Source organism: Myotis daubentonii, chromosome 8 (assembly GCF_963259705.1).
Source record: "Myotis daubentonii chromosome 8, mMyoDau2.1, whole genome shotgun sequence".
Taxonomy (NCBI): Eukaryota; Metazoa; Chordata; class Mammalia; order Chiroptera; family Vespertilionidae; genus Myotis; species Myotis daubentonii.
The window spans coordinates 36,370,715-36,397,623 of record NC_081847.1 but is presented as its reverse complement, the minus strand read 5'-3'; the positions used below and the strand labels follow the sequence as shown (position 1 = coordinate 36,397,623).

The window sequence follows — 26,909 nt, the reverse complement described above, 5'->3', positions numbered from 1 at the left end:
TCGGGCGGGCCAGCCAGACCCACTCATATACAAATTCATGCACTGGGCCACTAGTTTAACCTATAATTTCCTTCAATGAGTGCTCAAAACCAACATTTGAGGCTTTGTAAATAGTGTTGAAATTGAGCTACATCCTACATCTATGAATTAATATTGGAGAGAACACTAATATATAAACATATGCACATGGATATATATTGTAACAGTGCCTAACAGCACAACATTAGAAACCAACTGATCAATAGGGAACTAGTAAAATAAGTGATAGTCCATTCATACTCAGGAATATTATGTAGCTATATAAGGGAAGTTAGACCTCTATGTACTCAGCTAAAAAGATATCCATGTTATGTGAACTAGGTATAAAAACAAAGTTGTAGAAGAAAACATATAGTATAATTTTTTTAAAGGAAGAAATTCCCTGTGTAGGTACTATGTGAGCATCATAATAAAACAAAACTATCTTTTAAAATTAAATTAAAAAGTAAAGTGAGCTACTCATAGCCCTCTATTTCAAACCCTAACTTAAGTAAAGAGCTATTAAGAATGGCCATGACCATGGGTTCCCCCAGCTGTTATTCAGGGGCAAGAGTGATAGCATCATCAATTAAACTGGAGAAAGTAAAGGAGAGACTAGAAAAACAGAAATATCTAAAGAGAAACAAAAAGGGAACTAGAGATAGGAGTCCTAGGATGGGGGAAAAAGAAAAAGATGAAAGAAGCAAAGAAAACAAGTGAAACCTTTTTAAAGCTGCATTTCTCACCTACTAAACAAAATATACTATAGAAAATACTTTCAAACCTACACTGTAAGGGGTTGCTTCCATTTGGGACTGTTTGTATTGTTACATTTTTCTGTCTTCTTTGACTGTCCATCTACTGTAACTTCCACATAAGGACTTGGTCCAAACCAATTCTTTTTATTTTCTTTAAGTTTTGCTGAAATGACTAGAAGAAAAGAAAAAACATTTCAATATTTGAGTTGATAGTTTGATAGTTCATCTTCAAATCACTTTAATTTCATAAAGGTTATTTAAGCATTATTACTTTTACTCAGAGGAGCAGGCTTACTCTAATATTTACTAATTTTATTCACTCATGAATATTTTCTCCCATTCCAGTAAATTAATATAGGACTTCTCCACACCATCCACCCAAACTCCCATCAGTATCATTGGTATAGTAGCCCACTATCATTATCAATCATCCCAGAACTCTGAGGTCAATTAAATAGTGTACTGATAGTCCGGCCAGTGTGGCTCAGTGGTTGAGCATCGACCTATAAACCAGGAGGTCATATGCCTGGGTTTTGGCTCGATCCACAGTAGGGGGCATTCAGAAGGCAGCAGATTACTGATTCTCTCTCATCATTGATGTTTCTATCTCTCTCTCTCTCTTCCTTCTCTCTGAAATTAAAAAAAAAAAAATTAAAAAGCATTTCTCCCCTCCACCCCCCCCAAAAAAAGTATACTGATAAACTTGGTCAACAAATATTTAAATGTCTACCATGTGTCAGATATTGCTCTAAACTGTGGATAGAGCAGTTTCCAATAGAAAAGGCATTGGCTCTCAAGAAAATGAGATCCTAGTTAGAGAAAAATCCTTGTGACGAAAAACAAAGTAATGTGGCAGAATGGCTTGATAGTAAGGAAGACCTCTGAGGAAGTACTTTTACAAAGCATCTAAATGGCAAGGAGCTAGTCATGTGAAGACTGGAGTTGTGAATAGAGATTGGCATATCCAAGGAAAAGTACAGCAAGTGGGAAGAATGGTAAATGAAATCACATTAGGGTGTTAAGCCAAGATAAGGAATTTGGATTTTATTTAAACACTAGAGGCCCGGTGCACAAAAATTTGTGCACTCGGGGGGGGAGTGGGGGTCCCTCAGCCCGGCCTGTGCCCTCTAGCAGTCTGGGACCCCTCAGGAGATAACGACCTGCTGGCTTAGGCCTGCTCCCGGGTGGCAGAGGGCAGGCCCAATCCCTAGGTGCAGCCCCTGGTCGGGCTCAGAGCAGGGCTGATTGGGGAGTTGGGGCGCCGCCCCCTGTCACACTCAAGGCAGGGTCGATGGGGAGGTTGTGGAGCAACCCCCTGTCACACACAGAACAGGGCCCATCAGGGGGGTTGGGGCTCTGTACCCTGTCACGCACAGAGCAGGGCCCATCAGGGGGTTGGGGTGCTGCCCTCTATCACCCACAGAGCAGGGCGGATCAGGGGATTGGGGCGCCGCCACTCTCACACTCAGGGCAGGGCCGAGGGGGAGGTTATGGCTCTACCCCATCACACACAGAGCAGGGCCCATGGGGGGGGGAGCTCCCCCCTATCAGGCACAGAGCAGGGTGGATAGGGAGGTTGGGGCCCTGCCCCCTGTCACACACAGAGCCGCAGGGCGATCAGGGGGTTTGGGTGCTGCCCTCGTCACGCTGATCCCGGTGCTGGGAGGCATATTACCCTTTTACTATATAGGATTGAGGCCTGGTGCACGGGTGGGGCTGGCTGGTTTGCCCTGAAGGGTGTCCTGGATCAGGGTGGGGGTCCCCACTGGGGTGCCTGGCCAGTCTGGGTGAGGGGCTGAGGGCTGTTTTCAGGCTGGGGGTGACTGAACTCCCAAACGCTCCTTTTTTCCTTTTTTTTTTTTTTTTTTTTAATTCTGGGCCAGCTTTAGCTTGAGGCTTGGCTCCAGCTCTTAGGCCTCCGGCTGAAAGTAGGTTTCTGGCCTTTGCTTACAATGTTGCGAATCTGCTGGCTGAAGTTGGGCGTATTTGTTACAGAGTTTCTTAAACTGCAAGCTCAGAGGCAGCGGCAGGCAGGCGGGGAACGTTGGTTTCCTCCGTCACTGAGGCAACCAAGCCTCATGTTAGTTTCAAGCTGCCTGGCTGCCGGCCGCCATCTTGGCTGACAGTTAATTTGCATATCTCGCTGATTAGCCAATGAAAAGGGTATCGGTCGTACGCCAATTACCATGTTTCTCTTTTATTAGATAGGACTAGAGGCCCGGTGCACAAAAATTTGTGCACTCGGGGGGGAAGGGGGTACCTCAGCCCGGCCTGTGCCCTCTCACAGTCTGGGACCCCTTGGGAGAAAACGACCTGCTGGCTTAGGCCCACTCCCGGGTGGCAGAGGGCAGGCCCAATCCCTAGGTGCAGCCCCTGGTCGGGCTCAGAGCAGGGCCGATTGGGGAGTTGGGGCGCCACCCACTGTCATGCACAGAGCAGGGCGATCGGGAGGTTGTGATGCCACCCTCAGTCACGCTCAGGGTAGGGCCGATTGGGGGGTTGGGGCACCATCCCCTGTCACATTCAAGGCAGGGTCGATGGGGAGGTTGCAGCGCCACCCCGTCACACACAGAGCAGGGCCAATCAGGGGGTTGGGGCACTTCCCCCTGTCACTCACAGAGCAGGGCCCATCAGGGGGTTTGGGGCTCTGTACCCTGTCACGCACAGAGCAGGGCCAATCAGGGGGTTGGGGCGCTGCCCCCTGTCACGCACAGAGCAGGGCCCATCAGGGGGTTGGGGCACCGCCCTCTATCACCCACAGAGCAGGGCCGATCAGGGGGTTGGGGCACCGCCACTCTCACACTCAGGGCAGGGCCAATGGGGAGGTTATGGCTCTACCCCGTCACACACAGAGCAGGGCCTGTGGGGCGGGGAGGGTGGGTTGGGGCGCCGCACCCTGTCACACACAGAGCCGCAGGGCGATCAGGGGGTTGAGGAGCTCCTTCCTATCAGGCACAGAGCAGGGCTGATGAGGGGGTTGGGGCGCCTTCCCCTGTCACGAACAGAGCAGGGTGGGTAGGGAGGTTGTGGCCCCGCCCCCTGTCACACACAGAGCCGCAGGGCGATCAGGGGGTTTGAGCGCTGCCCCCTGTCACGCTGATCCCAGTGCCAGGAGGCCTCGCGGCTCCACTGATCCCGGTGCTGGGAGGCATATTACCCTTTTCCTATATAGGGTAGAGGCCTGGTGCACGGGTGGGTGCCGGCTGGTTTGCCCTGAAGGGTGTCCTGGATCAGGGTAGGGGTCCCCACTGGGGTGCCTGGCCAGCCTGGGTGAGGGGATGATGGCTGTTTGCAGCTGGTCACACACCCTTCAGGGTGGGGGTCCCCACTGGGGTGCCTGGCCAGTCTGGGTGAGGGGCTGAGGGCTGTTTTCAGGCTGGCGGGTGACTGAAGCTCCCAACCGCTCCTTTTTTTCTTTTTTTATTCTGGGCCAGCTTTAGTTTTGAGGCTTGGCTGCAGCTCTTAGGCCTCCGCTGCTGAAAGTAGGTTTCTGGCCTTTGGTTACAATGTTGCGATCCTTCTGGCTGAAGCCCTGCGGACTAAAGCAGGTTTCTGAGGTTTTGTTTAGTTTCTATATTTGTTACATAGTTGCTTAGAGTTGCAGCTCAGAGGCCTGCAGCGGCAGGTGGGGAACGTTGGAGTCCTCTGTCACTGAAGCAAGCAAGCCTCATGTTAGTTTCAAGCTGCCTGGCTGCCGGCCACCATCTTGGCTGGCAGTTAATTTGCATATCTCACTGATTAGCCAATGGGAAAGGTAGCAGTCGTACGCCAATTACCATGTTTCTCTTTTATTAGATAGGATGCTGGAAAGCCACTGAAGAACAGTTACAAACTAGGATTACTTTTAGCATCTCATAGATCTCATATTATATTAGCAAGAGCTTCCTACATTGTGCATCTTGAGATACTGACTCCTTAGCTTTAACCCTTGAGTTAGTCACTTTTGCCATAAATAGCCCTGTCCAAGCCCCTTGGACGGTACAACAAATATATGCCAGTTTAGCAGAGCACCCCATGGTTTCCACAAGTAACAACGCATTGCTTCCGTACAAACTAGGTGATCATAGTCAAGGAAAACTCTACCCCCTGGATATCTACTCTAGCAGAGAAGTTTAGAGTAGCAGTCACCAACCGGTGGTCCGCAGACCACTGATGGTCTGTCAGGTCCGAAAGGTTGGCAACCACTGGTTTAGAGAATGCCATTGCCCATCAACGCATTGTAGATGCTAGCAAAGTTTGTATAGCAGCTACCCAAGAAGCTCAATATACAGTACAAATCACAGATAGTCTGAGCATCCTAGCAGGCATAGTTCCAGACGGCAGCCCTGAATCTCTTGACTTCACACAGATCTAATAATTCTGTCCGTTTGTGTTTCTGTGCCTTTTTGGTAGAATTCCAACAAGCCATAGACTTACTATTCTAATGATGTATGCACATTCAATAAAGTAGAACTTCATCATTATTTTGAAATGCTTTTTATAATGAAGTTCAATCTAATTTGAAATCAATATGCATTACCAAAAAAAAAGGCCCAGCTGCAATGTTTCAGTGGTTAAGCATTGACCTATGACCCAGGAGGTCACGGTTCGATTCCCCGTCAGGGTACATGCCCAGGTTGAGGGCTCGATCCCCAGTCTGGGGGGTGTTTAGGGGGTAACTGATCAATGATTCTCTCTCATCACTGATGTTTCTATCTCTCTTCCTCTCTGAAATCAATAAAAATATATTTTAAAAAAGAAGGAAAAGCTATAAGAGATAATGCCAGAAAGGTAGGCAGTAAGGAGCCACTGAGGACATTTAAGTAAAAGAGTACTATTCAACAAATTTACTAGGTGCCCATAACATATCAGGTATTATTATGGGCACAGAGGAAACAGATGATCAGATTAACACTCAAACATCATTCTTCTGCTGTGGGAAAAATAAGTTAAAGGGAAACAAAAGTGGGGGATAAGAGGCTAATAGAGTCATTTTAATCAAGAAATAGACAGTGGTCGCCCTGGCCAGTTTTCTCAGTGGTCAGAATGTTGGCCTTGGGACCCAAGGGTCTGGATTCAATTCCACCTTGGTTACAAGTTCCCCAGCCCTACTAGGGGTGAGTGCAGGAGGCAGCCAATTGATGTGTTTCTCTCACACAGATATTTCTCTTTGTCTCCCACCTCCCTCCCTTCCACACTCTCTCTAGAAATCAATGGAAAAAATATCCTCTGTGGGGATTAAAAAAAAATTTTGAAAGTGGTTTGGACTAGGGTGGTGAACATGGATATGGGGAAAAATAACTATTTCCTAAGGAGAACCAATAGGATTAGATTGCATGTGGAAGTCGGGAAAAGAAGCAACAAGGATAACTCCCAGGTTTCTGGCATGAGTAGCTGGATAGAAGATGGTATCATTTAATAATATGGAAAAGAACATGATTGAGGAGAGTGGAATGGGCAAGAAATCAAGAGTTTAATAATGAGTGTATAAAATTTGAGATGCTTATGGGACATGTAAGGGCAAATGCTAAGTAAGAAATATTTTTCAGAACAGAATAGTATAATCAAGTGGAGACCAGACCCATCTCTGATTAATGTGTACTATAAAGCTCAAGTACTTAATACAGATCCAAATTCAATCATAGGATTGCCATGGAAAAATACAAAATTCCTATTTTTAATTCGTTTATAGTCTGAGAAAAGAGGAAACAAACCCAAACAATTATGCAAAAATATTACGTTTCTGGGAGCTCTTGTGGTCCTCTGAAACTAATTAAATCTAGAACAAAGAGCAACTGCAGACCTGATAGGAAGAAAATATTCTGCCCTTCATGGCTTTTTAGGGTTCAAACTTTTGAAAGCTATTTTGCCACATAACACCACCCAATCTCACAAAGTCATTTCAGGAAACTTTAAATGGGAAATGAAAGAGGAAGGAAACTAACACCAACTATTAGAATTTACGGTGTGTATGATGCTTATTGTCATTCCAATATTCATCATGACTATTCTGTGAGATAGGTATTATCATCTTAATTTTTAAAATATATTTTATTGATTTCAGAGAGGAAGGGGAAGGGAGAGAGAGCCGAAACCGGTTTGGCTCAGTGGATAGAGCGTCGGCTTACGGACTGAAAGGTCCCAGGTTCGATTCCGGTCAAGGGCATGTACCTGGGTTGCGGGCATATCCCCAGTAGGAGATGTGCAGGAGGCAGCTGATCGATGTTTCTCTCTCATCGATGTTTCTAACTCTCTATCTCTCTCCCTTCCTCTCTGTAAAAAATCAATAAAATATATTAAAAAAAAAAAAAAAGTAAAAACCTTTAAAAAAAAAAAAGAAAGAAAGGGAGAGAGAGATAGAGAGATAGAAACATCAACGATGAGAGAGAATCATTGATCTTGCATGCCCCACACTGAGGATTGAGCCTGCAACTAGGCCATGTATCCTGACCGGGAATCGAACCCTAACCTCCTGGTTCATAGACCCATGCTCAAACACTGAGCCATGCTGGCCGGGCATCATCTTAATTTTAGAGAATCTCAATGATTCCCTAATGCCAGCAAAATTAAGTTTTAACTCTCCTGGGGCATTTTATATTGTTTACTATGTACTCCCAGCCTCCTCCAATACCAAATCCCACCCAGCCCGTAGTATTCTAACCACCAGTAACTGTTTGCTGTTCCTCACAAAGGCCATGCACTTTCATGCCTCTATGTGCTACACCCACTCTTTTCCACCCAATAAAATCCTACTTCTTAAAAGACAAACGCCCCCTTCTCTTTGATTGAATACTTCTTTAAATCTAAGAAGTTAATTGTTCCTGCCATAGCATTTTCATATTTATATATGTCTCCTACAGCTTTTCATTTATAGTTTTTTAGTAAGTGTATTACGTAGTTTATATTTGGTTTAATTCACCCTGTAATAACCTTCATGGCAAGGATGTAGCCAGTCTTTATCACTCCTATAGCACTTAGTGATTTAAACCTGAGAAACATTTAAAACATTTGTTGAACCAAATGATTAGTCATAGTAGAAAACAAGTTTCCCTGCTTTATAGTCTCTCTCTCTCTCTCTCTCTCTCTCTCTCTCTCTCTCTCTCTCTCTCTCACACACACACACACACACACACACACACACACACACACACACACACACACAATATTAGTGTTCTTCTGATCCTTCTGTTCTGAAGGTCAGGGCTTTGAATTAATTTCAGTCCTTCACCTTACTTCTCTGGTGCAACATAAAAACTTTGCTAATTTAAATATAAAGAAAAAAAGTGACTCCAATTTATCTAACCTATTTTGGCAACCAGGAGACTATTGAGAACAGAGTAAAATAAGTAAGGGTGCTAAGACCAGTAAATTAGCCTTATGATGGGCTGATAAGAGATGAAACCAGTTAGGCAAAGGCTACCTCTATGGGTCAGAAGTCATGACAGGCCTCTGTGGCAAAACTATGTCTTAAATATGAAGGACCAAGCAATCAGAGCTAAATACATGGTAGTCTAGTAAATCTGGGGAAATACAATAATATTTAATTCCAATTAGTAATAACTAAAATCAAGATGGTTTCTCTTCCTCAAATGATGAGTTATGAGTAAAGACTGAGACTAAGAAATTTCTAGAAAATACCGAAGAACTTATTTTGCCAACATAGTATAATGTGTGCATATAGCAAACATCAAATAATACACAGAGAAATTCAGTATAGCTGAGGTTATATATAGAACATAATTAAACAGGAAATGGCTAGAGAAAAGGATGTAAGAAAACAGATTTACATCCCAGATAAGGGACCCACACAATAGGATTAGAGAAAAAGAGTACATGATCCAGGAAATGCAAAAGTAAAAATCAGCAGAATCTAATATGGACAGGGATATAAAGGATAATGGAAAAAGAGGTAAGAAAATTTTAAATATGTGATCCAACAGTTAGTCTTTTGACAGTAATGTTTACACTTACATTCTGGCCATAAATTAAACTTTTACAATAAATATTAATGGTCTTTCCCAAAACAGTACCATTCTTACCAGTCATTTTGGCTCCTTTTTAAAATCCTACCTAATAATAGAGAAACATGGTAATTAACCGTAACTTCGCTACCCTTCCCATTGGCTAATCAGAAAAATATGCAAATTAACTGCCAGCCAAGATGGCGGCCAGCAGCCGGGCAGCTGAAGCAAACAGGAGGCTTGCTTGCTCCAGTGATGGAGGAAGCCAAGATTCCCCACCTGCTGCAGCCCAGCTCTGAGCTCCAGATGAAACAATGTTGCAATTATAGAACCTAAACAAACCCCAGGTACCTGCTTTCAGCCAGCGGGGCCTCAGAGCTCAGAGTGGCCAGTGATGGCAACAGAGTTTCAATGATAGAATCCAAAAAAACCCAGGTACCTGCTTTCAGCCGGCAACAGCCTCAGAGCTGGAGCCGGCTCTCAGCTCCAGTGACAGCTATAGAAGGTAAATAAATCCCAGAATAAAAAAAAGAAAAAAGGAGAGGTTGGGAGCTTCAGTCGCCCACCAGCCTGAAAACAGCCCTCAGCCCCTCACCCAAACTGGCCAGGCACCCCAGTGGGGACCCCCACCCTGAAGGGGGTGTGACCAGCTGCAAACAGCCATCAGCCCCTCATCCAGGCTGGCCAGGTACCCAAGCGGGACCCCCACCCTGATCCGGGACACCCTTCAGGGCAAACCAGCCGGCCCCCACCCATGCACCAGGCCTCTATCCTATATAGTAAACGGGTAATATGCAAACTGACCCTAACAGCAGAAGGACTGGGAATGACTGATCACTATGACACACACTGACCACCAGGGGGCAGACGCTCAATGCAGAAGCTGCCCTCTGGTGGTCAGGGCACTCTCACATGGGAGGAGCTCTGCTCAGCCACAAGCCAGGCTGATGGCTGCCAGTACAGCGGTGGTGGTAGGAGCCTCTCCTGCCTCCTCAGCAGCGCTAAGGATGCAGTTTAGGCCTGCTCCCCGCTGGCAAGTGGACATCCCCCGAAGGCTGCCAGGCTGCCAGAGGGATGTCTGATTGCCATCTTAGGCCCAATCCCCCCAGGGAGCGGGCCTAAGCCGGCAGGTGGTCACCCCCTGAGGGGTCCCAGACTGCGAGAGGGCACAAGCCGGGCTGAGGGACCCCCCCCTTACCCCCCACGAGTGCACAAATTTTTGTGCCCAGGCCTCTAGTATATATATATTTTTACTAGAGACCCGGTGCACAAAATTCGTGTGGTGGTGGTGGGGGGGGGGGTCCCCTCAGCCCAGACTGCACCCTCTCCAATCCGGGACCCCTCGGGGGATGTCCAACTGCCAGTTTAGGCCCAATCCCCGGATCAGGACTAAACTGGCAGTTGGACATCCCTCTCACAATCCTGGACTGCTGGCTTCTAATCGCTCACCTGCCTGCCTGCCTGCCTGCCTGGTCGCCCCTAACTGCCCCCACCGCCGGCCTGATCACCCCTCACTGCCTCTGTGTGCCGTCCTGGTTGCCCCCACCAGCCTGGTCCACCCTTACTGCCCCCTCTGCAGGCCTGGTCGCCCCCAACTTCCCCCCTCTGCTGGCCTGGTCGCCCCTAAATGCCCCTCCCCTGCTGGACTGGTCACCCCCAACTGCCCCCCTGTCCATCAGCTGGACATCCCCCAGGGCTCCCAGGCTGCCAGAGGGATGTCGGACTGCCAGCTTAGGCCTGATCCCCCTAGGGAGCAGGCCTAAGCCAGCAGCTGGACATCCCCCAAGGGTTCCTGGACTGCAAGAGGGCGCAGGTTGGGCTAAGGGGACACCCCCCTCAAGCGCATGAATTTTCATGCACTGGGCCTCTAGTTTATAATAGATGTCATGTCTCTGAAATAAGTATCCTGCCCTAGCCGGTTTGGCTCAATGGATAGAGCATTGGTCTGTGAACTGAAGTGTCCCATGTTTGATTCTGGTCAAGGGCATGTACCTCAGTTGAAAGCTTATTCCTGTCCCTGGTTTGGGTATGTGAAAGAGGCAACCAACTGATGTATCTCTCTCACATTGATGTTTCTCTCTCTCTCTCTGTCTCTCCCCCTCCCTTCAACTCTCTCTAAAAATCAATGGAAAAAATATCCTCAGATGAGGTTGGGTGGTGTTATATGGCAAAATAGCTTTGACGTGGGTGGCACAGAAAAAAGGAAGACCCCGGCCAACAGCCAGAAGGTCCCGATTGGCCCTGATCGCCAGCCAGGCCTAGGGACCCTACCCATGCACAAATTTCATGCACCGGGCCTCTAGCTTTCATAATAGCCAAAAAGTATAAACAACCCAAACACCAATCAACTGATAAATAGGTAAATAAAATGTGGTATGTCCATACATGAAATATTATTTGGCAATAAAAAGAAATAAAATACTAATAAATGTTATCCAAGAATGAATTTCCTGAAATATAAATGTAATTTTTGGCTGGCCCATGTTGTTCAGTGGTCAGAGTGCCAGCCTAAACATCAAAGGGTTGCAGGTGCACACTGTGCCCCTACCCATCCACCTATCGGGGCACATGCAGCCAATCAATGATCTCTCACATCGATGTTTCCTCCTCTCTCCCCCATCTCTTCTTCTCTCCCTTCCTTCCACACTCTTTTTGAAAAGCAATGGAAACAATATCCTCAGGTGAGGATTAACAACAAAAATGTCATTTTTACATATCTACACATTTTGTTCATTCATTAAGCAAATATTAATTCAGCACTTGATATGTAACTAAAGATTTTCTTCTCTTAAGATTATTTTTTATTTTGGGGGGCAGGGTGAGTAAAGTAGTGGGTCTTTTAAAGACTTACCAGTGATCTGAAGTTGTGATTTCATGGTCAGGCTACCCATTGAACCAAGCTGTGATCCACTGTCACACATACCACCAATAGGACAGCAAACCTGAACATGGCAAAAGAAAAACTTGTAAACATCAAAAATTCCCATTTTAAAAATATGTAAATGGGGCTAACCAAGCCATTTCCACATCCCACTGAATGCGACATAATAACCAGTGGTCTTCACATTGCTAAATATAATTTTCAATTCTAAGTATTCATCCTGCCTAACCTACCAGAAAAATCTGACATGGTTGATCATTCCTCCTTCCGAGATTTACCTTCTTTCCTTGAGTTTCCAAGACAAATTCTCTAGGTTTATATCCTACCCTCACTAATTGTTCCTTCTTAGTCTCCTCTGACAATTCCTTCTCTCTGTATGCTTTTCACGTTGGAGTAACCTAGGGTTCAGTTATTGGCTCCTTCTTATCCTGATACTCAGTTCCTCAAAAATATCATCCATTCTGCACAGCAAAAGAAACAAAATGAAAAGGAAGCCCACTGTGTGGGAGAACATATTTGACAATGATACATCTGATAAAGGGTTAATTTCCAAAATATATAATGAACTTATACAACTTAACAAAAGAAAAACAAACAATCCGTTTAAAAAATGGGCAAAGGACCTAAATAGACACTTCTTCAAAGAGAACATACAGAAGGCCGAGACATATGAAGAAATGCTCAAAGTCACTGATCTACAGAGAAATGCAAATTAAAATGACAAAGAGGTATCACCTCACACCTGTCAGAATGGCTACCATCAACAAATCAACAAATGACAAGTGCTGGCAAGGATGTGGAGAAAAGGGAACTCTAGTACACTGCTGGTAGGAATGCAGACTGGTGCAGCCATTATGGAAAACAGTATGGAGTTTCCTCAAAAAATTAAATATGGAGCTGCCATTTGACCCAGTGATCCCACTTCTAGGAATATATCCTAAGAAACCTGAAACACCAATCAGAAAGAATGTATGTACCCTATGTGCATAGCAGCACAATTTACAATAGCTAAGATCAGGAAACAGCCCAAGTGCCCATCAGTAGATGAGTGGATAAAAAAGCTGTGGTATATTTATACCACGGAATACTACGCAGCAGCAAAAAATAATCTCTTACACCCTTTGAGACAACATGGAGGAACCTGGAGAGTATCATGCTAAGTAAAATAAGTCAGTCAGAGAAAGACAAGTATCACATGATCGCACTCATATTGGAATATAAATAACAAAATAAATTGATGAGTGGAGAATCGCGGGGGTAGAGGTGGAGTGGAGGGGGGAAGAGATCAACCAAAGAACTTGTATGTATATATGCATAACCCATGGACACAGACAATAGGATGATGAAGGCCTGGGGCAGGGGATGGGGTGGGTTACAAGGAGTCAATGGAGGTAAAAACGGGACATATGCTATACTTTCAACAATAAAGATTTACGTAATAAAAAAAATTTTAAAAATATCATCTATATACCAAAGAGTTCCAACTTTATATTTCTACTAGAGGCCCAGTGCATGAAATTCATGCACTTGGGGGGGGGCTATCCCTTGGCCCACCCTACACCCTCTTGCAGTTCGGGAGCCCTCGGGAGATGTCCGACTGATGGCTTAGGTCTGCTCAGGGGGAGCGGGCCAAAGCCGTCAGTCAGACATCCTTAGCGCTGCCATGGAGGCAGGAGAGGCTCCTGCCACTGCCACTGCGCTCACCAGCCATGAGCCCAGCTTCTGGCTGAGCGGCGCTCCCCCTGTGTTAGTGCACTGACCACCAGGGGTCAGCTCCTGCATTGAGTGTCTGCCCCTTGGTGGTCAGTGTGCATCATAGCCACCAGTCATTCCACTGGTTGATTTGCGTATTAGTCTTTTATTATATACGATCCCAAACTTTATTCCTCAACTCTAAACAACTTTACTTGGGTATTTAAAGACATCCCAAACTTAACACATCCCAAAATGAACTCCTCATCTTCCCCGTAAATTATCTCAGTTGATGGCAACTCCATCCTTTCAAATGGATGATCAGGCTAAAAAAAAACCTTGGAGTCACCCTTAACTCCTTTCTTTAATGTTTGCCTTCCAACCTGCAGGCAAATTCTTTTGTCGCTATTTGCGAAATACATCCAGAATTCAACCATTTCTCACCACCTCGACCACCAATATGTTCAGAGCTTCCTCTGACAGCCATCTTTTCCCTAGATTATGGCAATAACCTAAAAGGTCTTCCTGTTCCTACCCTTGTCTAGCCTCAGTATCTATCTCAACACAACCAGGATGACTCTTATCTAAAAGACCTAATATGATATGTGCTTCCAACTTCCTGATTTCCTTCTATTCTGCTCCCCTACTCAAGCACCTACTTCCACGTTACTCTAGCATGCTCTAGCCTTAGGGACCTTTATTCTATTTGATCTCTTGTCAATTTTACAATCTGTTCCACCTATCCTGGTCATTTTCTTCTACTGACTATATCCCTTTCTGACATACTAAGTAATTCACTTTGTAGTTCATGGGTTCTGACACTCTAGGCTAGAATACAAACTCTAGATGAGCAGGGGTTTTGTGGTGTTCATTGATGAAACCCAAAAGCCCAAAACAGTGCCTGATATACAGCAAATCCTTAAATAAATGGCTATTGAATTATATTAAATGAAAACCTGTAACATATCTTCTTCAGTCACTAATCAGGGAAGAGTTAATCTCCATGTGAAAATAGCATGATTCATATAACAAATCCTATATAATAAAAGGCTAATATGCAAATCGACTGAACAGCGGAACGACCAGTTACTATGATGCACACTGACCACCAGGGGGCAGATGCTCAATGCAGGAGCTGCCCCCTGGTAATCAGTGCACTCCCACAGTGGAGCGCAACTCAGCCAGAAGCCACGCTCACGGCTGGCGAGCTCAGCGGTGGTGGCAGGAACCTCTCTCTCCCGCCTCCGCAGCAGTGCTAAGGATGTCTGCTGGCTTAGGCCCGCTCCCCAGGGGGGAGCAGTCAGTCGGACATCCCCCAAGGGCTCCCGGACTGTGAGAGAGCACAGGCTGGGCTGAGGGACCCACCTGCTCCTGGGTGCATGAATTTCGTTCACCGGGCCTCTAGTACTTTATAAAAGTAGGAACACTTGGGCTTGATTCCTAGCTCAACACTTACTATATGGTATTATTTGAATTATGTATAACCTCGCTAGGTCTCAGTTTCCTGTCAGAAAAATGGGGCTAATACCACCTCTACCTCACAGGGGTTGTTGTAAACTTTAAATGTTTATGTTTTTGGGGAAAAAACAAACCTCTGTAAATATTTGTTATTTATCATTAATAGTATTTGAATTAAACTAAATATGATTTAAAAATAAAAAAAACTGTTCTTAGGCTTTTGGGGACTGAATAAAAATATCAGAAATATTTTAAATAGGCCAAGGTAAAGATTAAAGTCAAACAAAATTTACTTAGCACTTACTATTTGCCAGGTACTATGAAAAAAGTATACACATACAAAAAAGCAAACAAAATATATTTAAACCCTAAACATTGCCTTGAGTTTTTATACAAAGTGAGACTTCCATTTAAAATTTTAAATATAAAACAATTCTGATGTTTTCCCAAATCTACCAAAATGAAATAGAACAATAATTCCTACTGAGGTGAACTCTATGAAATCTAATGTTTCGTTCCTTGACTTGCATATATGAAAACATACAAAGCTAAAATTTTGGCCTTACTATAGTTTTGGTCTGATATATGTAGTTTTCCCTTCACCTTTTTTATTTATTTAAATTGTACCATTTCATATCTTTTATAACCTATAATTTACTAAAAGAGCCATTTTAAGATTTTAAAAATGATTTTTAGAGAGAAAGGAGGGCAGAGAAACATCAATGTGACAGCAAAACATAGATTGGCCACCTCTTGCAGACCCCCTTACCAGGGATTGAACCAGCAAACTGGGCAGGTGCGCTGACTGGGAAGTGAACCAGCAACCTTTTGGTGCACTGGACAACACCCAACCAACTGAGTCATACCGGCCAGGGCAAGCCCTTTTATTTTAAACTAGAAGCCTGGTGCACGAAATTCATGCACAGGAGCGGGGCGGGGAGTCCCTCAGCCTGGCCTATGTCCTGGCGCAATCTGGAACCCCTTGGGGAATGTCCGACTGCTGGTTTAGGCCCAATCCCTGCAGTTAGACATCCCTCTTGCAATCCAGGACCACTCTCCCCTATCTGCACACATGACTGCCTGCTCGTTCCTAACTGCTTGCCTGCCTGCCTGCCTGCCTGCCTGCCCAGTGTGCATCATAGCGACTGGTCGTTCCGGTCGTTCTGGTGTAATGGTCACTTAGGCTTTTATATATTTATATAGATAGATAGGGAAGGCATACACCATAAATAAAGTCATTAGAAGTCACCCAGAATATAAAAAAAATGAGGTGTTAACAGAAAAGCTTTAACACTGCATTTCAAAGGATATTCTTGTGATTCAAAGTGCTTGTTATAGAACGGGCCCTCAAAGACATCATTACCACATTCTGCATAGTTATTATCTTCTCAATACCCAAAAGACTGTTTACCACAGAACTCAACATCAAGACAAGTAAATTAAGAGGCAGTAACAAAAGTCCAATATCTGAATGCTGATTTCATGCATAATCTATATCAACAGTTGCCTGCTAGAAAAAATAGTATAGTGTAGGTTATTTACTCTAAATTAATATTAATTCAAAGTTGCAAAGAAAATCTAAAACCTCTAGAGATAAAACACATTTTAAAAACAAATTAACTTTATATAGAAAGACTGATGACAGTATATATAGACTATAAACATATTTAGGAACAGTGATTCTCTCCAGATAATTACAGAGAATTACTATGAAAGAATTGTGAGATGCTCTACAAAAACATGCTGGCAATTTTAATAATTTAAATTCTTGAAAAGAATAAAAATTACTGTTTGTATAACAGTAAAAAGGAAAACTACAGAAATGGACTAAATATCAATTGGCAACTGGTTAAATAAATCACATATTCATACCATGCAGCCATTAAAACAAATAACTTATTAATGGCTAAAATGGAATAATTCCATGAACATTTTAACATCACAGAATATACACAATGTTATTTTTGGAAACAAAATATATATTTGTACATAGACTTACAAATAAACACAAAAAAGTTTATATCCCAAACTGGTAACAGTAGTGGGTGAGGGAGGTCTGTGTGTAATAAAGAAGGTAATCATTGGGAAACTTAGGTTTTATATGTATTGTTTGAGGTTTTAAAAAGAAACCGTGTAACACTGATGACTTGTAGAATTTATAAAACAGGCAAGACAGGGGATATGCTGTCAGGGGGTAACTAGACTTATCAAGTAATATAATTTATACAACTGTCCTAACCATAGATACACTGTATTCCTAAAACTAATATACTACTGAATGTCCACTGTAACTTAAATTTTTTTAAAAAAAATTTTGACTTTAGAGAGAGGAAGGAGGAGAGAGGAAGGCGAGGGGGGGGGGGCAATCAATCAGTTGCCTCACATACACACACCCTGACCACCCTTAGGTGTACAGCACGATGCTCCAACCAAGCCATAGCGGCCAGGGCTAAAAAATTTTTTAAATAAATGAAGTAGAATAGTAGTAAAAATATATCAAAATGGGAAAAAGCAAAAAAACAAAACAGGCAAGACAGAGTAGACAGAATAGAGAATATATACAAGTCTTGTCTTCTCCCCTGAGCTCCAGACTCCTAGGTTTGACTATTATTTACAGCTGCCTACATGGTTAAAATGACTAAATCGAAACTATCACCTGGGCACACTCATTCAATACCATCCATCCAGTTACTCAAGCCAAAGATACAAACATTATCTTTCCCTCACAACATGTGCTTAGGATTCTACCTGCAAAATATGCCCTACTATATACCCTAAAATACATATCTACTTTTTTCCTTCTCTTCTTAACCATCTTAGTCCAAGCCACAAACATCCCTGCTATGTCAACAAATTACTACAAGTCATTAAAACTGGTCTCCCAACTCCAGCTCCCTCTCCCTCCCCACATCCATTCTCCACATAGCAACTAGGGTACTTTTTTAAAAATGAAGTTAGAATAGACACTTTTCGAAAGTGAACATACAGAAGGCCAAGAGACATATGAAAACATACTCAAAGTCACTAATCATCCGAGAGATGCAAATCAAAACGACAATGAGGACCCTAACTCGTTTGGCTCAGTGGATACAGCGTTGGCCTATGGACTGAGGGGTCCCAGGTTCAATTCCCGTCAAGGGCATGTGCCTTGGTTGCGGGCACGTCCCCGGTGGGAGGTGTGCAGGAGGCAGGTGATTGATGTTTCTCTCTCATCAATGTTTCTAACTCTCTATCCCTCTTCCTTCCTCTCTGTAAAAAATCAATAAGGTATACTTAAAAAAAAAAAAAAAAGATAATGAGGTATCATCTCATACCTGTCAGAATGGCTATCATCAACAAATCAACAAATGACAAGTGCTGGCCAGGATGTGGAAAAAAAGGAACCCTCGCGCACCGCTGGTGAGACTGCAGACTGGTGCAGCCACTCTTTTTATGGAGTTTCCTTAAAAAATTAAAAATGGAACTCCCATTTGACCCAGTAATCCCACTTCTAGGAATATATCCCAAGAAATCAGAAACACCAATCAGAAAGGATATAAGCACCCCTATGTTAATAGCAGGACAATGCTGCATAATAAAAGCGTAATATGCTAAGTGTCAGACAGATCAGTTGACCATTCGGTCGACCACTCAACCAGTTGCTATGATGCACACTGACCACTGGGGGGTATAAATATTTCTCTCTTTTCTGTATCCAGTGCGGCTAGCAGCCGTGGGCAAACTACGGCCCGCCGGCCGGATCCGGCCTGTTTGAAATGAATAAAACTATTGAAAAAAAAGACTGTACCCTTTTATGTAATGATGTTTACTTTGAATTTATATTAGTTCACACAAACACTCCATCCATGCTTTTGTTCCGGCCCTCCGGTCCAGTTTAAGAACCCACTGTGGCCCTCGAGTCAAAAAGTTTGCCCACCCCTGGGATACAGAATGGTCCGGTTCCTGAATAGGGGCGACTAGGGATTGAGAAAATAAAAGAGATAGACACAAATACAGTAGGGAAAGCTGGGACTGGGTGGGACCACTGTCCTCTAATGAAGAGACAGGGATCCAGAGCCAATACTGCACGTTTATTTTATACAGCAAAACCCAGGAAGTTTTACTAAAGCCCAAGACAAAGAAGATTATATGCATTCTTGTGGGTTCTTTGTAATCGTCACTTCTGCGTGGACCCAGATAATCATGTTTGTTCCTGGTGCTTGGCTGGATTTAGATAATGAAACCCACCTCCTGGTGCCTGAGCTGTAAGTCAGGCTGACAACACACCTGCCTCTGGCAAGGTGTGTTTCCAGGACGTGGCTCTGCCAACACCACTGGATTCCGCTGACAATAATTAAAGAAATGCTCATGTGCCTTCCCAGGCACTCTCTACATCTCCCCCCTTCTTTGGTTTTTAGTAATTGCATTTGGCACAGCTAAAATCTAAGGACTCTGAGTAAAATCTCCTGAAAATTTTAACATGTGCATGTGTGTTGGTTATTCTGTTAACAGCCAGAAGTTTGTTCTTGATGTTTTGGTTATGCTGAATAATTTGCTTACAGTTTTTGATGATGTAAATGGAAGTGTTTAAAAACAGAAAAAAGGGGGGAGATGTGGGGAGCGGCTACAGTGTTTGGACAGGTTCAAGCCTCGGACTAATGAGAGGGCACAGTTCTCTCATTGCCACATGCAACTCCCAGCTTGGAGGGCAAAGCCCTCCCAGCACAATTATAGCCAACAGCTATAGTTGTAAGCTTGAAACTATGGCCCGAACACATGGCCCCACGTGCCTGAGTGATGTGGGCTTGATAGAGTTCAGGTGCATGTAACGATCGAAACCCACAAGTATGTTGTAAACATCTTGACCAGGCCCTTACTTTGCCTCATGGAATCTAGTTATCAAATAAAGACACAGCTTGTAGTCGTGGCGCTGTCACTAGCTCTCCATCAGAGAGGACAGCATCCCACCCAGACCCAGCTTTTATTCTCTTGTCTGTCTTTTCTCAATACCTTCACTGGCCCCACTCAAGCTCACCAAACCTGGCTGAGCTGGCTCGGCACATAAGGCAGATGCTCCAACTGGTAGGTTAGCTTGCTGCTGGGATCGGCCAATCGGGACTGAGTGAGAGGGCTGGACACGCCCTAGAGCCCTCCCGCAGTCCCCATTAGCCCCGATCAGGACTGGGCAAGACGAATTCATGCACCAAGCCTCTAGTTTACAATAGCTAAGAGTTGGAAACAGCCTAAGTGCCCAACAGCAGATGAACAGATTAAAAACCTATGGTATGTCTACACAATGAAATACTATGCTGCTGTAAAAAAGAAAGAGCTCGTACCATTTGCAATAGCATGGATGGACCAGGAGAGCATTATGCTAAGCGAAATAAGCCAGTCAGAGAAAGATAAATATCACATGATCTCACTCATTTGTGGAATATAATGAGCAACATAAACTGATGAACAAAAACAGATCCAGAGACATAGAAGCATTGAACAAACTGTCAAGCCTCAGAGGGAAGGGGACAGGGTAAGAGATCAACCAAAGGACCTGTATGTATGCATATAAGCATAACCAATGGACACAGACAGCAGGGGGGTGAGGGCATGTGCTGGGGGATGGGAGTGACTGGGGAGAGGTCAATGGGGGGGAAAAGGAGACATATGTGATACTTTAAACTATAAAGAATTTAAATTTTTTAAAAATTGAAGTTAGATCATAACTTCCTATCTCACTTAAAATAGAATCCAAACTCATTATCCTAGCTTACAGAAACCCTATTCCATTCCACCCATGACTGATTTTGTGACTTCACCTCATATCGTTCTCCTCACCCATTGCAAATCTGGGTTTCTTTCTATTCCTCAAACACACTGTTATTCCAGCCTTCCAGCCTTTTGCACCAACTGTGCCCTCTGCTGGGAATGCTTTTTCCTCTACCTTTAAAAGCCAACACTTCTTGTATACCAGCCTCAAGTTAAATTCTCACCTCTTCAGAGAGGTCTGCCCTGATTACTCAATCTAAAGTAGCCATCTACTACATTTTATCAGATCATTAAAATTTTCCCATTTATGGACTGTAAGGCTCACAAAAGCAGGCACCTTGTCTATCATGATAATCAGTGCCTGGAATATTCTATAATTCTTTTTCTCAAGTCCACAATTTATATTAAGGTTCATTCTTTATGTTGTACAATACTATGGCTTGACAAATGAATAAAGCCATGTATCCATCACTACAATAAAACAGAAAGATCTCACCACCCTAAAAATCCCCTATGCTTCACCTATTCATCTCTCTGTCTTCACTCAGAACCCTTGGCTATCATGGATCTTTTTACTGTCTCTGAAGTTTTGCCTCTTCCAGAATATCAGATAGGTAGAAACATACAATTTGGAGCCCTTTTGGGCTGCCTTCTTTCACTCAGAAGTATGATAAAAGGTTCCTCCATATCTTAACATAACTTGACAGCTTATGTTTTTAATTGCTTAATAATATTCTACTGTTTGTACCACACTTTATCTATTTGCCTACTGAAGAACATCGTGGTTGCTTTCAGTGTTAGGCAATTATGAAAAAAACCTGCTATAAATATTCATGTGCAGGTTACTTGTGAACTTATTTTCAACTCAATTGGGTAAATAGTAATACAATTGTTGGGTAATGGTAATCCTATGTTTTAGCTCTGCCAAATGGCCTTCCAAAGTGGCTATACTATTGTGTGTTCCTACTAGGACTAAAAGAGAATTCCCATTACTCTATATCCTCACTAGCATTTGGTATTGTTCACTTTTTGAAATTAAGTCTAATAGGTAGATGTACAGTGGTATTTCTCTGGTGGTTAAATTGCAATTCCATAGAACATATAATGTTCAAAATCTTCTCATATGCTTGTTTGCCATCTATGTATATTGTTTGGTATGGAATCTCTTCAGATCTTTTGCTCCCATTTTGTTTTCTTACTGTTGCATTTTAAGAGTTCTTTGTATATTTTATATGCAAGTCTTTTATCAGATATGTTTTGAAAATATTTACTTGCAGGCTATGGCTACTTTTCATTCTTTTAACAGTGTAAAGGTTCTGGTCACCAATTCTAATGTGTGTGTGGCAGGAGACATATACCAGGTGTACCGGTTAATAATGCAAATTTTTTTCAATACTTGGGAGTAACACATATGTTGATATATGTAATTTGATATGTATGCTATTTTGTTGAATTGACAGTAAGCTGCAAAACTTCATATGTCAAATTTGCTGAAGGTGTTAACATCATAGATATTTTTATGCTTAAAAATGTCAAATTTCGTGCCAAAAAAAAAGAGCATTTGCGGGAAGTTTTAATTCATTACTTTATTTTGAAGAAAAAGTTATCGTATACTTCAGGAAGCTTATGGTGAACTTGCTCCATCTCAAGATACTTGTAAACGCTGGTTTAAATGCTTTAAAAGTGATGATTTTGATGTAAAAGACAAAGAACATCCAGGTTAACCGAAAAAGTTTGAAGACCAACAATTACAATTATAAGCATTATTGGATGAAGATGTGTGACAAACTCAAAAATAACTTGCAGAAAGATTAAACATTGCTCAGAAAACAATTTTAAGCAAACAATTTCCGATCGTTTACAAGCAATGGGAAAGATTTTAAACCACACTTTGATCATCAAACGACCAGAATGTGCCAGAAAACATGGCAAAGTAATTTTGCTTCATGATGATGCACCATCACACACTTCAAAACCAGTTAAAGACACGTTAAAAGATCTAGCCTGGGAAATATTAACCCACCCGCCATATTCACCACACCTTGCTCCTTCAGATTACCACTTGTTCTGATTGATGGCACACGCACTTTCTGAGCAGCACTTCAAAACATACGAAGAAGTGGAAAATTGGGTCTCTGAATGGTTTGCCTCAAAACAAGAAAAGTTCTATTGGGACGGTATCCACAAATTACCTGAAAGATGGGGGAAATGTGTAACTAGCGATGGACATTAATTTGAACAAAGCACTTTTGATGTTTCTCTTGAAATTATCGTGTTTTCTTTGATTACAAAATCCGCCATTATTAACTGGTACACCTGGTAGGGGGAGTTTCCCACACCAACAAGCAATTCTCCAACACCAACTGGGTGTCCTACAATTTAACTCAATTCTGACACTATCTACCTGGAGATAGCATCAGATCCTACAGTCCTACAAGACTGCCTCCTCCTGACCCCCCAGCCCCAGCACCACTTAGAGGCAGTTGGACAAGTCCAGGTTATCACCTAAGCTTCTGACCCATCAGATCTAGATTGGAAGTTCCAACAACCCCCTCCTCAAGGTCAATTAATTTACTAAAGCAGCTCACAGAACTCAGAGAAACATTTTATTTACTAGATTACTGATCCTATATAATAAAAGGCTAATATGCAAATTGACTGAACGGCAGAATGACAGGTCACTATGACGTGCACTGACCACCAGGGGGCAGACGCTCAATGCAGGAGCTGCCCCCTGGTGGTCAGTGTGCTCCCACAGGGGAAGCGCCACTCAGCCAGAAGCCCGGTTCACGGCTGCACTAAAGATGTCCGACTGCTGGCTTAGGCCCACTCCCCCCAGGGACTGCCTAAGCCAGCAGTCAGATACCCCCCAAGGGCTCCCGATCTGCAAGAGGGTGCAGGCCGGGCTGAGGGACACAGCCCCCCAAGTACATGAATTTTGAGCACTGGGTCTCTAGTTAATTATAAAAAAGGATGTAACTCGCCGAAACCAGTCTGGCTCAGTGGATAGAGCGTCGGCCTGCGGACTGAAAGGTCCCAGGTTCGATTCCGGTCAAGGGCATGTACCTGGGTTGCGGGCACATCCCCAGTGGGAGATGTGCAGGAGGCAGCTGATCGATGTTTCTCTCCCATCGATGTTTCTAACTCTCTCTCTCTCTCCCTTCCTCTCTGTAAAAAATCAATAAAATATATTAAAAAAAAAAAAAAAAGGATGTAACTCAGGTACAGCCAAATGAAAAAGATACAGGCTGCTCGGCTGGCGTGGTTCCGTCATTGAACGTCAACCTATGAACCAAGAGGTCACAGTTCAATTTCTGGTCAGGGCATATGCCCAGATTGCGTGCTTGATGCCAAGTGGGGAGTATGTGAAAGACAGCCTATCGATGATTCTCTCTCATCATTGATGTTTCTATCTCTCTCTCCCTCTCCCTCCCTCTCTGAAATCAATAAAAACATATCTTTTTTAAAATAATAAAAATAAATAAAGACCCTAGCCTTGGAGGGATAGCTCAGTTGGTTAGAGCATCATCCCGATACACCAAGGTTACAGGTTCAATTCCCAGAGTACATACAAGAATCAGCCAATGAATGCATAAATAAGTGGAACAACAAATTGATTTCTCTCTCTCAAATCAGTAAATTTTAAAAATTAAAGTTTAAAATAAAGATATAGCCCTAGCTGGTTTGGTTCAGTGGATAGAGTGTCAGCCTGCAGACTAAAAGGTCCTGGATTTGATTATGGTCAAGGGCACATGCCTGGGTTGTGGGCTTGATCCCCAGTAGGGGGCGTGCAGGAGGCAGCTGATCAATGATTCTCTCTCATCATTGATATTTCTATATCTCTCTCCCTCTCCCTTCCTTTCTGAAATCAATTTCACACACACACACACACACACACACACACACACACACGAAAGGAAGAAAAAATAAAACAAAATCTAGATCCTAACCCAAAACGGCTCAGCCAGGCTGTTCCCAAATTTCTGACCCTCAGAAACTGCAGGAGTTTCTTCCCTTATGGTTGTATAATTCCAATCTCTGCCTGTTTTCCCATGGACCTCTCTTCTCCCCTTTGTGTGCCTCTGATAAGGACAACTGCCTTTGAACTTAAGATTCAATTGGGTAACCCAATATGATCTTACCTGTGGTAACAAAGCTGTAAAGGAAAAGAGTTTTTGTATGTTATTGAAATTAAGCTGTTATAAATTCAACCCTCCAAAACAAAGAATTATCCAGTCTGACATGTCATAGTGCCAACATTGAGAAATCATGCATAGAGAAATAAAAACACTATGCCCACATAAAATCTGTACAGGAATGTTTATAATAACTCTATTCATAACCGCCAAAAATGTAAAACAACCCAATGTACCTCAACAAGTAAACTGATAAACTGTGGTATATTCATAGGCTGGAATACTAATCAATCAATCAATAACTACTGCCCTGGCTGGTGTAGCTCAGTTGGTTGAGCGTCATTCCATGCACTGACAGGTCACTGGTTAGATTCCAGGTTAGGGCACATGCCCAGGTTTTAGGTTGGATCCCCCATCAGGGTGTATACAGGAGGCAACCAATCAATGTTACTCTCTCACAGTGATGTTTCTGTCTTTCCCTCTCCCATCCTTTCTTACTAAAGTCAATAAAAACATATTTAAAAACTAACAAACAAAAAAACTTAGTGATAGATGCAACAACTTGAATGAATCTCAAAGGTATCATGCTGACTGAAACCCAATCTCAAAAGGTTACATATAAGCCCTAGCCAGTTTGGCTCAGTGGATAGAGTGTTGGTCTGTGGACTGACTTGTTGCAGGTTTGATTCCAGTCAAGGGCATTTACCTCAGTTGCAAGGTCCTGCCTAACCTGGGCCCTGGTCAGGGTATGTGCAAGAGGCAAACAATAGATGTTTCTCTCACATCAATGTTTCTCTGTCTTTCCCTCTCTTCCACTTCCTCTAAAAATCAATGGAAAAATATCCTCGGATGAGGATTTAAAAAAAAAAGTTAAAGGTTACATATGTTATTTTCTATTTATGTGACAGTTTCCAAAAGAGACAAGAAAAAATCTTTAGTTGCCAGGAGTTAAGAGTAGGGGATTGGTTATGTCTATAAAAATGCAGTACAAAGAAGGTTTTTGGTATAATGGACCTGTTCTGTATCCTTAGTGTTGTAGTGTTAGTTAAAAAGCAAATTTTACTGTATGATAAATTAAAACATTTTTTTAAAGGCTGCATACCCTATGTATGTGAAATGGGTTGAATAGTGTCTCCCTCAAAATTCATGTCTACCTGGAACCTCTGAATGTGACCTTATTTGGCCTTATGGGGTCTTTGCAAATGCAATCAAGTTAGGATGAGGTCATACCACATTTGGGTGGGCCATAATTCAATGACTAGTGTCCTTATAAGAAAATGTGTACACAGAAACATGCAAGATAAAGATGACGTAATGACATAGGGGGAACACCAAGTGAAGATGAAGGCAGAGACTGGAGAGATGTGTATAGAAGCCAAGGAATGCCCAAGATTACAGACAACCCTCAGAAACATGAAACAGATTCTCCCTCTGAGAGTTTCAACCCTGCTGACACCTTATTTTGGCCATTTGAACTCCTAAACTGTGAAAGAATAAAGTTGTTGTGTTATCTAAAACTACTTAGGTTGTGGTAATTTGTAACAGCAGTCCTAGGAAACAAATACCCTATGATGCTATTTATGACATTCTGGAAAAAGGCCAAATTATTGAGAAGAAAATACATTAGTGCTGCTTGAGTGGTTTTGGTTCAGTGGATAGTGTATCAGCCTGTCTAGTGACAGGTCCCAGGTTCGATTCCAATCAAGGACTCGTACCTTGGTTGCAGGCTGATCCCTGTCCCTGGTCAGGCGAGTGTAGGAAGCAACCAATCAATGTGTCTCTCTGACATCAATGTTTCTCTCTCCCCCTCCACTTACCCCCCCCCCGCCCCCTTCCACTCTTTAAAAAAAAAAAAAAAAGAAAAATATCCTTGGGTGAGGATTTAAAAAAAAGACCACATCAGTGCCACCTAGGGGCTGGGATTAGGGAGAGATGAAGAAGTACCAAGGCACACAAGATTGCAAGTGTTTATCAAAATTCAAATACCTGTATCTCTGAAAAGGATGAATTCTATTATATGTAAGTTATAGCTCAATAAACTTGACCAAAAAAAGAGCATTCTCAATGTGGGGGGAAAATATTGTTAATCTAGTTTCTACAACAAAAATAAATATGACTTGGTTTTCCTATCTTGTGGAGATCGCTGCAGGATCCATTTCTAGCATCTCTCTTCTACTTCTATATCTTAATGTTAGGTTAACCTTTCTTTCCTAATGTCCTTTCATCTTACAATCTATCCTTCTTTTACCTCCTCCACTCTTCTCCTAACACTCAATTTTTAAAG

The 26,909-nt window shown here is 43.0% G+C and overlaps 1 protein-coding gene across 6 annotated transcripts in view; it reads right to left on the bottom strand.

The window, feature by feature from the left end:
- ITCH (itchy E3 ubiquitin protein ligase) overlaps positions 1–26,909 on the bottom strand; it is a 130,001-nt gene that overhangs the window by 83,468 nt on the left and 19,624 nt on the right. For all 6 annotated transcript variants that reach the window (XM_059705913.1, XM_059705917.1, XM_059705918.1 and 3 more), the window contains 2 exons: positions 11,568–11,658; positions 807–948 (listed from right to left, as the gene is read on the bottom strand). In XM_059705913.1, coding sequence (XP_059561896.1) covers positions 807–948; positions 11,568–11,637 — 212 coding nt within the window. In that variant the 5' untranslated portion in view covers positions 11,638–11,658. The remainder of the gene's footprint in view (positions 1–806; positions 949–11,567; positions 11,659–26,909) is intronic.